The sequence below is a fragment of the Petaurus breviceps genome, unplaced genomic scaffold, assembly GCF_028583685.1.
Source record: "Petaurus breviceps papuanus isolate PSGF00001 unplaced genomic scaffold, PetGlider_PUasm1.0 229, whole genome shotgun sequence".
NCBI classification, from domain to species: domain Eukaryota; kingdom Metazoa; phylum Chordata; class Mammalia; order Diprotodontia; family Petauridae; genus Petaurus; species Petaurus breviceps.
In genome coordinates, this window is record NW_027185903.1 from 26,995,727 (window position 1) to 27,012,897 (window position 17,171).

The 17,171-nt window shown below is 37.2% G+C and overlaps 1 protein-coding gene across 1 annotated transcript; it reads left to right on the plus strand.

Annotated features, from left to right (window-relative positions):
* The first annotated feature begins 776 nt into the window (after nucleotides 1–776).
* On the plus strand, nucleotides 777–16,210 carry LOC138167580 (zinc finger FYVE domain-containing protein 26-like). Its single transcript, XM_069096539.1, has 4 exons — nucleotides 777–791; nucleotides 1,515–2,037; nucleotides 2,401–2,531; nucleotides 16,109–16,210. Exons 1-4 carry the CDS (start codon nucleotides 777–779, stop codon nucleotides 16,208–16,210), a joined length of 771 nt encoding a protein of 256 aa, XP_068952640.1.
* The last annotated feature ends 961 nt before the right edge of the window (nucleotides 16,211–17,171 follow it).

The window sequence follows — 17,171 nt, forward strand, 5'->3', positions numbered from 1 at the left end:
AACTTAAAGGTTAAGGAACTATGCCTCTAGGCTAAATGTAAGTGTGAAATGAGAAGATACAACTTCTTTTTTATTTTTCTAAGTGGACCTCTAATTTCACTGATGGAGGTAGTGAGGAGCTCTGCCAGTGTGGGTGGCCATCTTCTTGATAACTTGTGGATTTAGAGTTTCCTGAGGTACTAAGAAATTAAGTGACTTGGCCAGGACTACAGAGCTAGTTTGAGGCCAGTTCACATTGCTTCTCACAACTTAATATAAAATCACCCTTTCTAGAATACTGAAAAATGAGTATCCAGCACTTCCTTAAGCCTTTGATATTCTTAGAGAATAATTCACATATCCACTTCTCATCAGCAGCAGCAAAGAAATGACAGCATAAAGGGAGTCCTATGAAATGTTTAAAACAGATTATTGTGGCCTTTTGTCTCATCCACTCAAGTTAGAAGAATAGTGGGGATTTGGGCATAAGATTGGCTGCCCTTCGACATTTATTAAGCATCTCTCTGGGCCAGGCACTGTGCTAGGATCTCGGTATACACTGACAAGAGTGGAAGCATTTTTTCACCCCCATGTGGCTTAGAGTCTAACTGGGAGATGGCACATATACATGCACGGGTAGATAGAAGATAATTTTGTGGGGTAACTACCAGTTAGTTTCCAGGGACATTCAGAAAAGCCTTCATATAGACAGTAGCTCTTAACTTAATCCCTGAAGGAAACTAGAGACTCTCTGAGATGAAGGTGAAGAGGAAAGAAGACCATTATAGTCATGGGAGATGGCCAGTGCCGGGGTGAGAGATGCAGGGCTGTATAGAAAGAAGGTTGTATATTAAGAAAACCAGTCTGGAAGGACTGGGAAGGTTGGGAAACGCAGGTTGGGGTCAGATTTTAAAGGACTTTAAATGCCAAACAAAGGAGTTTATATTTGAAATATAAAAGTCTAACTACACCAGTCTAACTACTTACTGACTGGTTGTCAGAAGACAAAGGGATATAGGTGGTCACATTATATTAGTAGGGGCACCACAATCCCATGAGCCACTCCTGAGTCAATGAAAACGATTATTGACCTAGTATGTATCTTGCACTATACTAAATTATGCAACATACAAGAAAAATAGAAAACATGGTCACTATCCCTAAGGAACTAAGTCTGGTTGGAGAGACAAAGCAATATGCCTCAAGCTCTTAGGTGCTAACCCATATGATACTCATGTTAAGTGCTGTTGTTTATAGAAAGGAGGGGCCCTATGTGAATGAAATCACAGGGCCAGTCCTTATCTCAAACAATGCAGGGTATGTTGGATTGGGGAAAGACTGGAAGCAGGAAAGGCAACTAGGAGGTTGTTAGAGAAATGAGGTGATGAGGCCCTTGTGACTGTGAATGGAGAGGAACAGATGACTTCAGAGTCATTTCGAAAGAGGGAACAGGTTTTGGTAACATTCTATATCGGCAATGAAGGAAAGAGAAGAAAGCATTTTTAGGCATTTCTGACCAACTACTCTTCCCACAGGAGCTGTATGAGGCCATACCACAAGATGATACAGGGTCCTTGACTGACAGCATTAGGAAGGGGGAGCATTGGGCACCCCAGCTCAGCACAAAAGCTGTTTCCACCCTCTGGGACCTCCTGTGGCAGGCACCTCCACAGGCACAGGCCCTGCTGGATCTCTTGCTTGGAGAGGACAATGGCATAGGAACCTGTGGCTGGCCTTTGCAGAAACTATTGATCAACTTGATTCAGAAAGGCCTGAAGTCTCTAAAGGGTCACAGTCCTGTCGCCCCTGGGGTAGCTAATGCCATCTATGGGACTCTGCCTATACTATGCTGCCCTTCAGAACCTCTTGGGATTGAATGGCATCTCCTGTGTGAGGAGATGCTTAGAGCTTGTGAAACTGAAGATGGTCCCCTTCAAGAGGAGCAAGTATTGGGGTGCCTGATAAGGAGAGCTAGCTGGAGCCTGGTTGCCGTATATGGCAATATCTATGCAGAACAGGTGAAGGAAAAGCCATTGGGTTCTAAAACACTGAGAAAAGGTAAGTTTTTTCTCTTCTCCACCCTGTCTGTATCCAGAGATCAAAGCTTTTCCTATGCTAAATTCTGGTATATTTTTGGGTTCATATCCTCCAGACTATGAAATCTGGCAAGAAAAACTATGTAGTAATGGGGATCAGGAGTGTTGGGTATTAGTTAATAAACTAAGGTGGTGGTAGTAGGAGACAGATCAGTTATTAGCAATAAGAAAGAAGGATTTTTTCAGAACAAATAGAGAAATGGGAAAGTTATGGAAAGTTGTGAAGTGACAAACTCTTGTATCAGTTATTTTAAAATGGAGTTGATCATAGGAATTGAGATCGTGGTTTTTCCTCAGTAACTACTGCGGTATTGTTGATTTCTAGTTCCATCTCAACATCTGGATCCTGAGAAGGCAATGCTGACTCTATTCTCTAATCCTAATACAACCCAGACTTGGAAGATGGCCTATTTTTACTGCTTGAGTAGCCACAAACACCTTCTGGAGCAGATCCTGGTATGAGCAAGTCGTGTTATTCTGTAATTCATAGAAAATCACAGAATTTAGCATTGTTGGTCCAATCCATGCCCAAGGAATTCCCCTTTATATCATCTCTGGTATTCAGACTCTGTCTGAAGACTTCGAGTAAGGAAAAACCTCATCTCCCAGTTCAGCCATTCTACTTTTAGACAGCTTTAGTCGTTGAATCTAGCCATCCAACCAGATTTGAATACATCTAACTTTATTACCATCGAATCCATTTCTCTCCATGTTCTTAACAAGAATAGTATGAGATGATTTTATCAAATGATTTGCTAAATATTAGGTAAACTATACCCATAGCAGTTCCCTAATCTACTTGTTTAGTAATCCTGAAAAACAACGGAAAATTAATTTAGTTTGGTATGAACCGTATTTAATCAAGCTATGATGGCTTCTTATAAGCATTATTTAACTAAGCATCACTTTATAACCTAATTGTACCAGGAATCAGAGTTAAATTTTGTGACCCACAATTTGCAGATTCTGTCATCTTGTCCCCCCTTTTTTAAACCAGGAGATTTGTTCTTCTTCTCTCTAGTGATACTTATCTCTTTTTCCATACTCTTTCAAATACCATCAGCAGATGTGTGTCAATCATATCTTTCAGTTCTTTTAGGAACCTAAGGAGATAGTTGACCTGGTCCAGGTGCCTTGAATTCTTCAAAGGCAGCTAGGTACTCTTTGACTATCTCCTCATTGGATTTAGTAAGAGTATTTCTTATTTGTTAATATTCAGTCATTCTCAGTTGTGTCTGACTCTTTGTAACCAGATTTAGGGTTTTGTTGGCAGAGATAGTGTGGTGGTTTTCAATTTCCTTTCCGGATCATTTTATAGATGAGGAACTGAGGCAAGCAGAGTTAAGTTACTTGCCCAGGGTTACATATCTAGTAAGTGTCTGAGGTACTTTAACTCAGAACGATGAGTCTTCCTTATTCCGGGTCAGATACTCTATTCATCACACCACATAGCCACCCCACAGCATTACTTACCCTGAGTACTAAATTCCTATTAGCTATTTTTGTTCTGCCATTCCCAGTGCAAAAGCCATTCTTGAATAGGAGCAAAATAAAAAATGAGCAACACTACCTTATCTGTTTTCTTTTATCAGCATTCCTTCTATCCAAAGCAACTTCCCTACTCCACTAAATGATCATTGGATCATAAATCTAGAGATGAAAGTGCCTTTCAAGGTCAATTCTCCTCCTTTGACTTGAAAAGCAAATTAAATTCAAAAAAGACTAAGTGATTTACCCCAGATCACATAAATAGCAAGAGACAGAATTAGCAGTTGAACCCTGATCTTATAAATTCAGTGTTTGTTACACTGTAATATATTGCCATGATGATGAGGATCATGGGCTCAAGTAGAGCATAGGCTGAGGTTCAGGGCACACCTGGGAATATGATGCCAACATTCTTTATAAGCAATGATGAAGATTCACAGTTCCCAGAAATAAAGAAGATCTAGTATTGGTCAAAAGAAGAAGAGCTATGTCTCATAGGTCACTTGCTTCCTTCTGATAGGGTAAAGATAGGGATGCATGTTGATCTGACTTAGACAAGCAGGAGATGTATTGTATTCCCAGGAAACAAGCTGAAACACCAATATGGGAGCATTTTTTACAGTAGAGTTGGAATGTGAACTATAGAATTACCAGTGGTAACCAATTTGAGTACCTAGATTCTCATCAGCTGTGGGTTGTCTTTATCCATAAGTGATGCTTCTGCCCCTGGGAGGCCTCAATTATCTGCTACTGCACCCGATGTTGGTAGGGCCTAAACATACAGGTAAAGAAAGATTGAATGATAGTGATCAGACTTCAGACATTGGAGGCCAATATGGGACCAGAATTTAAAAAAAAAAGATCCTCAGAAAGGGTCCTATATACTCTTTGGTTAGGGTAGGTATGTATTATGGACACTTAGAACTGAAATAGATCCTAAAGACCATCCATTCTTTCTTTCTACCTATTTCAAGAGTCCCTTTTAAAATTTCCTGAAAGGATATTCTTCAGTCTCACCTTAAATACATCTGTTACCCACAACCTCACAATTATTTCATGAATATTCTGTTTCAGTTCAGGTTTAATCTTAACGGTAGGGCTATTTCTTATATTGAACCAAAAACAGGATCTCTATAACTTCCATCCATTCAACAATTTCAATGTTAACAAACATTTATTATGTACCTGTTATATACAATACCACTGTGGTAGGCACCAGAGGAAATACAATGAGGGATAAGACATAGAAATCAAAGATTTCCTCTGATGCTTACTACTGATTCAATCTTGGGAAAGTCATCTAATCTCTATAGTCCTTCCTCTTTTATAAAATCAGGGGATTGGACTAGATGATCATTGAGATCTCTTTTTTTCCTATGTCTGTGATCCCATGATCCTTTCTCCGAAGGCATCCCTTCAAATATTTGAAAAAAATAATTAAGGAACTACAAAGACTTATTCATGTGACATGGTTTCAAGTATCCTCAGCTATCTAGTCATAATCCAGTTTGTCAGTCCCCCATCCTTCTACCAGTATGGTACTAAATAGTTCCAGATGTGGTCTGGACAGTACAGAGCAGGAGTGGACCATTAACTGTCTTGTTTAGGACATTAAAATGAATCTAAATGCAGCAACCTAAGCTCACAGATTTATGGGTTGTTGTTGTTGCTTGTTTAGGTTTTTTGCTTGTTTGTTTTTTGCAGTCACATCACACTTGATCCATAGTGAGCAACTTTTTTTTTCAAATGCTTTATTAACTTCTGGTTTACATCATTCATTTCCGGAAGATTTTGAGTTACAAATTTTTTCCTTATTTTTCCCCTACCCACTACCCCAAAATAGCAGTCCCACAGGATATCCTCTCCTCCAATTTGTTCTCTCCCATATCCCCTTTGACTTTTCCAGTAGGGCATAGTGGATCTCTATGCCCCAATGCCTACATACCTTATTTCCCAATGTAGTAAAATAGTATTAATAATAGTATTTATATATATTTTAAACATTTGATTTTAAAATTTTGAATTCCAGATTCATTCCCTTCCTCCCACCCTTACTGGGAAGATAAGCAATTCAGTATAGGTTGTACATGTGTAGCTATGCAAAACATTACCATAGTAGATACATTGTAAAAGACGAACTATATTTCCCTCCCTCCTATCCCACCTCCCATTTTTTGTATTCTATACTTTGATCCTGTCCCTTTTCAAAAGTGAGTGCTTCCAACTTCCCTCCCCCCAGCCTACCCTCCCTTTCATCATCCCCCCCTCTCATGCCTTTCCCCCCTACTCACTTGTAGGGTGAGATACCCTCTTTAGTGTGTATTTCATTCCCTCCCTGAGCCAAATTTAATGAGAATAAGGTTTTGCCTTTTTACCTTCATGTTCTTGCCCTCCATTGTAACCATTTTCCTTTGCCTCTTCTACATGAGATAGTTTACCCCATGCTGTCTCTCCCCATCTCCTCTCATTATATTCCTCTCTCACCTCTTAATTTCTCATTTTAAGTATCATCCCTTCTTATTAAATTGGTCTTGTGCCCTCTATCTATGTATACCTGTAAACGTATATACACAGATTCACATATGTATTCATATGCCCATATACCCTCCTATATAGACATATATGTATACATTTCTATTCTCTTCAACTATCTTCATGCTGAGAAAAGTTTCATCAGTTACAATAGAAAATAGTTCAACTTTGATAAGTTCCTTGATTTCTTTTCATGCTTCTTTTACTTCTTGTATTTGAATATCAAATTTTCTATTAAACTCTGGTTTTTTCATCAAAAATATACTCTATTCCTCTGAATGACCATATTTTCTCCTTTAACATGATACTCAGTTTTGCTGGGTAGGTGATTCTTGTTTTTAATCCCAGCTCCTTTGACCTCCGGAATATCTTACTCCAAACCCTGTGATCCCTCAGTGTAGAAGCTGCCAGATCCTGTGTTATCCTAATTGTGTTTCCACAATATTCAAATGGTTTCTTCCTGGATGCTTGTAATGTTCTCTCCTTGATCTGGGAATTTCAGAACCTGGCTATAATATTCCTAGTTTTCCTTTTGTGATCTTTTTTGAGATGTGATTGGTGGATTCTTTCAACCTCTATTTTGCCCTCTGGTTCTATCTAAAATATCAGGGCAATTTTACTTGAAAATTTCTTGGAGGGTTATTTCTAGGTTCTTCCTTTGATCATGGCTTTCAGGTGGTCCAATAATTTTTAAGTTATCTCTCCTGGATCTATTTTCCAGGTCAGTGGCTTTTCCAATGAGGTATTTCACATTGCCTTCTATTCTTTGGTTTGTTTGGATCTGTTTAACAGCATCTTGAATTCTCATAAAGTCATTAGCTTCCATTTGCTCCCACCTAGTTCTGAAAGAATGATTCTCCTCAGTGAGTTTTTGAGATTCTTTTTCCATCTGGCAAATTTGTCTTTTTAAGGCATTCTTCTCCTCATTGTCTTTTTGAGACTCTTTTTGCCATTTGAGTTAGTCTAATTTTAAGGTATGATTTTCCTCAGTCAGGCTGTTGACTCTCATTTTGTAATTTTCTTGCATTGTTCTCATTTCTCTTCCCAATTTTTCATCCACTTCTCTTATCTTCCCTTAAGGTCCTCTATGGCCTGTAACCAGCTCGTATTTTCCTTTGAAGCTTTTGGTGCAGGAGTTCTGACTTCACTGTCTTCCTCCTGTTACATGCTTTGATCCTTTTTGTGCCCAAAAATAGGAGTCTAATGTTGGAATCTTCTGTTTACTTTGTTTCCTTTGCCTGGTCATTTTGCCACTCAATTACTTGACTTTTGGGCTTTTTGCCACAGTAGGGCTCTGCCACCAATCAGGGGAACTTTGTTCAAATGCTGGGGTTTTCTCAGCTGCCGAAGGTATTAGTTGGGTGCCCTCTCTGAAGCCTCCACACACTCTGGCAAGCTGGTCACACACCCCAGGACCTCCACCCTAGACTGCAATCCAGGTCCAACCAAGAGTGATTACCCCTCAGATTGGTTGCTTGGTCCCCCGACAGTTTGCAGGCCAGGAGCTGAAGCTGCCATGTGGCAGTGGCTGGGCTGCAGCTCCTCAGCCACAGCTCCTCAGTGGCTTCTTGCCCTGGGGGCAAAAGCTGATGCATTCCCAACTGCTAGATCCCAAAGTCCACACTGCACTGACCTCTCACTTTGTCCTTTGCATCTATGTGTTGATAATCCTGGACCTGCCACATCTGCTGGTGCTCTGGAATCCCTCCAGCTGGTGTTTGGTCAGGCCTGCCCTGGGGCTAAAACCTCTGTGTCGAGCAGGGCTGTGGTCGGCTCCCAGAACGCTGCACTGGTTGATTCCTGCCAGTTTGCTGGGCTGTCTTCAGAGGGAGGTTAGCTTCTCTGTGTCATTTTGTGGGTTCTGTAGCTCCAAAGTTTGTTCAGATTCCCCTTTTACATGAATTGGAAGAGGTGAGAGCTGGAGCCCTGCAGAAGTCTTGTTTCTACTCTTCCATCTTGTCTCTACCCCCAGCATCCACATTCTTAAAGGAAAAGTGAAATGAATTATAGGAAGAAATATATTCTACTACTAGAGAACTTCAACTTTCTCCTCTCAGAGCTAGATAAAATAACCATAAAATAAGTAAGAGAGAAGTTAAGGGGAGAGATAGAATCTTGGGAAAGTCAGATATGATGAATGTCTGGAGAAATGAATGGGTATAGTGAGACATATACTATTTTCCCACCTCTATCTTTCACTTTTACAATAATTGATCATGTATTAAGGCATAAAAACCTCACAACCAAATACAGAGAAGCAGAAATATTGAATTCACCCTTTTTAGACATTAATAAAATAAAAATATTCATTGAAAGGACATGGAAACATACACTAAAACAATTATTGGAACCTAAATACTGTGACATTAAAAATAAGTGGGTCAAAGGACAAACCATAGAAATAACAATTTCATTAAAGAGAATGATAACAATGAGACAATACAATAAAATTTGTGGGATGCAAACATAGTAGGACTTATGTGAAAATTTATATTTCTAAATGCATACATCAATAAATCAATAAAGAGAAGATCATTGAATTGGGCATGCAACTTTTTAAAATTTGAAAAAAAAATTAAAATTTCGCATTTAAACATCAAATTTAATCCTGAAAACAAGACAGAGATTAATAAAAGTGAAAGTTTTTTTTAAAAATTGACTTAATAAAATTAGGAGCCAGCTTTATGGTAAAATAGTAAAATAGATAAAACATTGATTAATTTGATTTTTTAAAAGAGAGAAAAAAAACCATATTACCAGAAAAAATTAAAAGGTATATGCACCAAAAATGAAGATGAAATTGAAGCTTAAATAGGATTTATTTTGCCCTCTTCTATGCCAGTAAAAGTAACAATTTAAGTAAAATGGATGAATATTTACAAAAATATAAACTGCCCAGATTTACAGAGGAAGAAATAAAATACTTAAATAAGCCTACCTTTAAAAAAAATGAAAAAACCCACAGTAGCAAATGAATTGATAAATGAATTCTTCCAAACATTTAAGGAGCAATTAATTATATTACTATATAAACTATTTCCAAAAAAAATGGTTTTAAGGGAATCTTACCAATTCCTTTTATGACACAAATTTGGTGCTGATACCTAAAACAAGGACAGAAAAAACAGAGGGGGAAAAATCTATGGAGCAATTACCCTGATGAATATGGATGAAAAATTTTAAATAAAATACTAGCAAGGAAATTAAAGCAATATATAACAAAGATCATACACTACGACCAGGTGGAATTTACACAGGAATGCCAGGCTGGTTCGATATTAGGAAAACTATCAACATAAGTGACCATATCAAAAGCAAAATCAACAAAAATCATGATTATATCAATAGATTCAAAAAAATCCTTTGACACTATATAATATCCATTCCCATTAAAAATACTAAAAAGCATAGGACTCAAAAGAACCTTTCTTAAAATGATTAGTAGTATCTTTCTAAAAATCAAGAACAAGCATTGTCTGTAATAGGGATAAACTTGAAGCCATTACAAAAAGATCAGAGGTGAAGAAAAGATGCCTATTATCACCACTACTGTTCAATATTGTAATAGAAAAGCTAGTTATAGCAACAAGACTAGAAAAAGACATTGGAGGTATAAAAACAATGAGGAAATGAAACTACCACTCTTTGCAGATGGTATACTTAGAGAATCTAGAGAATTAACTAAAAACCTATTTGAAATATTAGCAACTTTAGAAAAGTTGCAGGATATAAAATAAATCAACATAAATCAGTAGTATTTCTATATACTACCAACAAAACCAAGCAGGAAGAGATGGAAAGAAAAATTCCATTTATAATAACTGCAGATAATATAAAATACTTGGGAGTCCACTTGCCAAGATAAATCCAAGAACTATATGAATGCAACTATGAAAGTTTTCACACAAATGAAGAATAGATCTAAACAGCTTGCAGAAATACTAATTATTCATGAGTATGCTAAGCCAATATAATAAAAAAAATTACAATTCTACCTAGGTTAATTTACCTATTCTGTGTTATTCCCATCAAATCTTTGAAGAATTATTTCATGAAACCAGAAAAAATACAACAAAATTCATCTGGAAGGCCAAAAGGTCAAGAATATCAAGGGAACCAATAAAAAAAAAATCTGAAGGAAGAAGTCCTACCAGTACCAGATTTCAAACTATATTACAAAGCAGTAATCATGAAAATAATCCAGTACTAGATAAGAAATAGAGTGGTGGATCAGTAGAATAGATTAGGTACACAATACAAAGTAAAAAATGACCACAGTAAATCTATTGTTTGATAAACCCAAAGATCCAAACTTTGGGGACCAAACTCACCACTTGACAAAAATTGCAGGAAAAATCAGAAAGCTGTTTGGCAGAAACTAGGTATAGACCAATATCTTACACTGTATACCAAGGTAAAGTCAAAAATTATAAATTATGTAGACATAAAGAGTGATATAGTAAGTAAATTATGTGATGGTGGAAAAATGTACCTGTCAGATATATGGATTAGAGGAAAGGTTTATTACCAAGGAAGAGATAGAGAGGATCACAGGAAATAAATTGGGTAATTTTGATTCCATTGATTTAAAAGTTTTTACACAAATAAAAGTAATGCTTCCAAAATTAGAAAGAAAACTGGAAACTGGAGGAAATATTTCACAGCAAATTTCTCTGACAAAGGCCACATATCTCATCAATATAGGAAACTGGGCCAAACTTTTTTTGTAAAATAAGCCAGTCCCCAATTGATAAATGGTCAAAGGACAGTTTTCAGAAGAAAAAAAATCAAAGCTATCAATGGTCACATGAAAAAAATTCTTTAAATCATTATTGATCAGAAAAAATGCAAAGCACAACAACTCTGAGATACTACCTCACACCCATTAGATTGGCTAATATGAGAGAAATGGAAAAATGCAAATGCTGTAGGGAATGTAGAAAAATTGGAACACTTACACTGTTGGTAGAGTTGTAAATTGGTCCTACCATTCTAGAGAGCAGCTTGTATTTGTCACACATTGTTGCTAATTGCTTCCATCACAAAAGACAAACAACTCAAATCCTTCAGCTTTCTGGGAAAGAATTGTCAGTTTTCATAGGATCTGCTAGGGAACAGGTTAAGGGTTTTCCAGTAGATGTATATTCTTATGCTGACTTCATGTTTTTCTGCCTATGAAACCTGGACAATCTACCAGTGCCATGCTAAAATACTGAACTGCTTACATTTGAATTGTCTTAAGAAGATTCTAAAGTTTATCTGGCAAGATAAGATACCAGACACTGAGGTCCTCTCTCAAGTTGAACTACCAAACATTCAAACTCCTCTTCAGAGATTACAACTCTGATAGTCTGGCCACGTAGCCCAAATGCCAAATGTACATTTACCTAAAAGACTATTTTACAGAGAACTTGCACTAAGCAAGTGTTCACACAGAGGTCAGAATTAGTGACACAAGGACATTCTCAAGGTCTCTCTTCGAACCTTTAATATTAATTGGGAGACATGGAAGATGCAGTCACAGGACTGCCCAGTAATGGTATGCCTGTGCTCTTTAAGCAAAGCCGAATTGCAATAGCACAAAGGAAAGGTGAGATATGCAAATCTAGAGACATCTCCATCCCAAATTTCAAATGGACTATTTGTTCACAACCTGAAATAGAGCCTTCTGAGCTTGTATTGGACTGATAAGCCACAGTTGAACACATTGTACTTTGACCCCGGTATCATGATATCATTTATCCTCTTTGAGTACAAAGGATAAACGACAACATTATAGTCCTATGTAGGTCTACAATTAATCTCAAAGTGGTAATGAGGCCACAAGTAGGAACAGAGGAGAGGGTAGGGAATATGGGTCGCAAGAGAGTTCCTGAAAACTGTACAATTAAAACAATTTTTTTTTGCCTATACTTCCCCATGCCTTAGATAGAATGCGATATTACCCTGTGTGACTGACCATCTCACATAAATATGTCATACTAGGGAAGAGAAGACAAGGGGAAGGGATTCTATAAGATTAGAATATTTTCTGACCCAAAGACTGAAAGAAACAATACCAACCTTGAACCTCTACAACAAGAGGCCTTATGGATGTTAAGATACAGGCAACATATTAAGATGTTTTGCTTGTCTATTACAATGTTTTTTACAGAGAATGCTTCTTCTGGAGTAATGGAACGTTATAGTGAGTGGTAATAATGATGCCAAAAGAAAAGAAAACATATAGAATATTGATAAAGTGTTTTTAAAAATACACAAAAGAAGATAAAAAGATGTTCAGAAGAGGACTCAATGAACAGGACAACTTTGCTATTACAACTTTAGTAGTTACTATACTACTAAACTTGACACATTTTTAGAAACCAAATTATAACTAATGTATATTTTCTTTCTTTTTCTTAGTATATTAAATATTTGTGCTTGATGATTTTTAAGTTCATAATTTTTAAAAACAAAAACAAAATAAGGAAGAATGTAAAAGGATTAAAAAAGTAAACCTGACTGACTGAAGCTGTACAATAGTTCTACGATTCATCTTAACAAGCATGAATATGGAAGTTCTAAGCAAGAAGTAACATCCTATGTCCCACAGATAGATAAGTAGGATATGCAGGTTCTTGCAAGAAGTTGTATGTTTTCTTTTAAAATAAAAATTGCTGTTTTCTTCAGGAATTTCCATGCATTAGTATTTTCCATTTTCTCAAATACAAAACATAATAATTTTCCAAGCATGCATTCAACAACCCTGACCACCTTTCCCTAATTGAAATGTAAATTAATTCAGGTTGCTATCAGATATATGCAGCTCTTTATGGTGCATTCATACCAGTACAAATCATCGTACTTGTCTCTAAACCAGTTTGAAAGATTGATCCTTTACAATCTTCACTTTTAATATCTTCTTCAGTTAAAATCATGCTGTTCTCAAATGATTTGTAAATTCTGCACATCACATACAGGGCTTAACATTAAATTCTATTTTTTCTTAATTCACATTCCCACAGAGTATGAGCAAGAGTTGAATAAACTTATAAAAGAGAATTCTCTTTAGGTTTCCTCATAGTGGCAGCATGTGTTGCCCCATCCCACTGTGCAACCCACCAAATTCACCCTCAGGGACAGTCATATGCCACTTTGGCACCACAGTGGAAAGAGCCCTCCCCTGACCATTAGTGATACTAACTAGCCATGTAACCTTGAGCAGGTCATTCAACTGCCCTGGACATCCGTTCTCATTCTTTCACATGGCCACAATTAGACTATGTGGCCTTTGCTGTCTCTTTCAACTCTAGATTTACTATACTTCAGAGTGCATTTTTAATGATCTTTTGGACTACTATTGGAAATTGGCCTAGATGATTTTATTTTCTGAGGAATAACTATCTCCTTTGTAGTATGATCTTAGATTTTTTTATATATCAAGCATGAAATAAGTTACTGAACAAATTCATCAATAATTTCCTTAGCTTTTCTCTGAAATAAATCTATTTCTTTCAAAAAATTCTGAAACTTAACAGTTCATAGCTTCCTTCTCTTGGGTACCCATCATAGTACTTCTTTCTTATTGGACTCTTTGTCCAGAGCTATGATTAGAGTAGGACAGCTAGGAATTTGCTACAGGATACTAAAAGTTAGAATGTTGACAGTACTTATACTTCTCTAGAAAGTAGAAGCAACTGAAGTTAGTATCCAAATAACAAGAAAAATAAGAAGTTGCCATATGGTATTTGCCCACATCCTAACTCCCCCCAGCCCTAAGCTATGATCCTGATACTTCCTCCAGCAAGATAGAAAGTGTTAAAGTGGCAGGTCATCCTAGACATGGGGGAAAGCCCATTCAAAGACAAAAAGTTGGGAGATGTAACATTATGTACGGAGAACAGAAAGTAGGTCAGTTTTACTGGAATATAAAGGGCACCAGGGAGAACGATCATTTTATTAACATATATTATTCCTTTCACAGTGTGCTTTCCCTGAACTATTTTTGCTTGATTTCCTGGTTTTGGACTCTGCCTTTTTCCATGACTCCGGATTCAACCTTGCATGAATTTATCCTTTAAATTTTGACTTGACCACCTGGTATAGCATTCTGTTTTCCTTCTCAGACCATCATTTGGACCATACCTTTTTTCTCCAGGAGCATTTTCTACCTCAAATCTTGCTTATGACTCCCTAACCACAGGTACTATTGGCCCTATTCTACCTTCATCCATACCCTGATTCCTCTGCTCACTATAAAAACCAAAACCACCTTCTCTGCACAGAAAATATAAGAGTAAAGAATGTAGGAAGAAAAGGACATCAATGTAATATACATAAAGAAAAGTATATAAATAGTGCCTTTCCTATAAGGTGGGTTGAATAAGAAACAAATAAATGAACAACCCCCACTCCCATAACAAATTGATCACATCCATTTTCCACAATAGTTTCCAAAACAGCAGCTTTTTGGGAAGCCACTCAGCTAAATGCAGGTAAAATAGCAATAGAGAAAAGACAAGTAGCCATATGAAGAGGCTTTGAAGCTTTGAGGCCAAACAGCTTTCTCTTCTGATAAGTATCCAATATCAGAAGATTAAAGAAATACCAGAGTCGTGCTCAGCCCTTGGCCCTGCTGGGTCATCCTGGTATGGTGCTAATGTGGGATTCAGAATGTATTTTATCTGAGAAACTTAAAGTGCTTTAGAAATGTTATCTTGTGAATGCTTAAAAGTTACTGTGAAATAAATGAAGTAAAAACTTACCCATATTTTCCTCAGAGAAAAATAAGAATTTTTCTCTTGTAAAGGTTAAATGGATTCCTCAAGGTGAGGCAACAGAGCTGAGAAAAATGACAGGTCTTCTGATAATAGGAAAACCTTTAATTTAGGTAGTGATTGCCTCACAATCACTCTTTGAGGCAGGTAGTATTTTATTAGCCTTATTTTATAGCTGAGGAAACTGAGGCTCAGAGATGTTAAGTAACTTGTCTAGCATTACACGTTCATATCACAATTGAGACTTAAACCCATTTCTTCTGACTCAAGGACCAGTGTTCTTTCCATTACACTTCAATGATTTTGATACCTTCTAGCACTTAGACTGTGACCACAACTCCTGCTAGTGCTGGATCATGCCACTTTGAATGAAAGGGCCACTTTTGCAAAATAGTCAGTTTTTCACTGAATGAAACATTTGCATAATTAAATTATGGAAAGATTTGTTTTATTTTCTGGCATTATGTCAATTCAATGGGCAGTTCTAACTACTAAATATTACTTTTGTCTAGGACCTTTTATAATGAAAAAAAGAAGCTAGATTTGCAGGCAGAGGACCCAGGTTCAATCCTGGATTTGCTACTTACTGTGTGATCCTCAGCAAGTCACTTAAACTCTCTGGGTCTCAGTTTCTCATCTGCAAAGTGAGGGAGTTGAACTCAAGTTCACTCACCTTAGTGAAACTTGTGACTTCACATTATCTGTCAGAACTAGGAGAGATGACCTGTTTAGTGTGACAAAGGTCATGCTAGTCTAGCCATAATATAAATTAACATGGGCTTAAACATGAACAGAATCCTACAGACTTGAAAACTGCCCAAAGAATGGCAAATAATGTCATTAGAAATGGAAATTACAAGTAGAGAAAAGATTCTTATGAACTACCATTGAAATTTTATTTAACCTTTTTAAACTTCCATAAACAAGGATAAACCTTATGGAGATGATAATATAATATAATGAAACACTATTAGTAATAACAAAAAAAAACAAAATCTTACAAAGAGCTTCTTACTGCAAGCACAAATGAAAAGCCAATGATCACACCAAAGTTATGTACTTGAGTGGCCAGGAGTATGTGGTTTCTTGACAGAAACAGGAAAATTCAGAAGAGAATTGGGTTTGGGAGAAGTGATAATGAATTAGGATTTGGACATGTTGAGTTAGATGCCTACAGGACATCCAGTTCAAAATGTCCAATTGGTCCTTTCCAACTTTGAGATGCTCAGCCTATGTCTATTCTTCTGTCCCCAGAAAATTTCTGCAAGCTGCTACTGTGGGAAATGTGAAAGGGATACCCAGTCAGAAACAGAAAGAACTCGTGTGCTGATTCCTGCAGCTTCAGCTGCCATGTGAGCAGGCAGGTACTACTCATCACATTTTAGCTGAGCAGTTAGTAAAACGTGGCTCTAACAGTCAGGTTTCTCTGTGCAGGTGCAATGCTTCAAGCTAACAGCTGTCACTGACTCAGAGTTCACTTGATCCACATTCCCAGCAGATGGGTGATGATTTCAGAAAGGTAACTCAACACCACTAACCTTAGAACATACCTAAAAGACAGATTAATTGATTTTGTGCAGCAATGTGATCACAATTCTTCTCTGTCAGGGGGAGGGGGGAGCTACAGCACCACAGTACCTACCCTACCAAATGAAATCTAAACTCCTTAGTTTAGTTTTCAAAACTTTTATGGCTTAACTTCAATCAATAAACATTTATTAAGCTCCAGGAACACAAAAAGAGGCAAAAGACAGTCCCTGCCTCAAGGAAATCTAATGATCTAATATATCACATACTACTTCCTTCCTTGCCCATTTTCTACACTCCAGGCAAAATGCATTGCTTGCTGTCCCCTACCTAAATTCCATGCTCTTCTTCTGTGCATTTGCTCATACCACCTTTCTTTCTGTCTCTGTCTGTCTGACTCTCTCTCTCTCTGTCTCTCTCTCTTTCTCTCCCTCTGTCTCTGTCACTCTCTCTGTCTCTATCTCTGTCTACACACACATCACCAGTGACTTTTGAAATTTTATCCCTCTTGCAAGACTTACCCTGAAAGCCATCTCCTCCATGAAGTCTTTTCTGATATTCCCTGTTATAAATGTGCTTTTTGTTCTCAGACAGAATTCTGTGCCTCTTTTATGTTTCATTTTATAATATAGCTATTTGTGCAGTTGTCATGCCCAACATCCCCCACCCCTACAATATGCTAAGCTCCCGGAGGGTAGGGATCAAACTGGTTTCACCCTTTGTAGTTCCCCTAGCACACAACTCAGTTATTTGCATAGTAGGTACTTAAAGGTTTCTTGAACTAGCCTAG

Bases quoted from the DNA above. Each gene is read 5' to 3' on its own strand.
- LOC138167580 (XM_069096539.1), top strand. The intron at 2,038-2,400 runs GTAAGTTTTTTC...GTTGATTTCTAG, and splicing joins TTCTAAAACACTGAGAAAAG to TTCCATCTCAACATCTGGAT. The intron at 2,532-16,108 runs GTATGAGCAAGT...TTCTGTCCCCAG, and splicing joins ACCTTCTGGAGCAGATCCTG to AAAATTTCTGCAAGCTGCTA.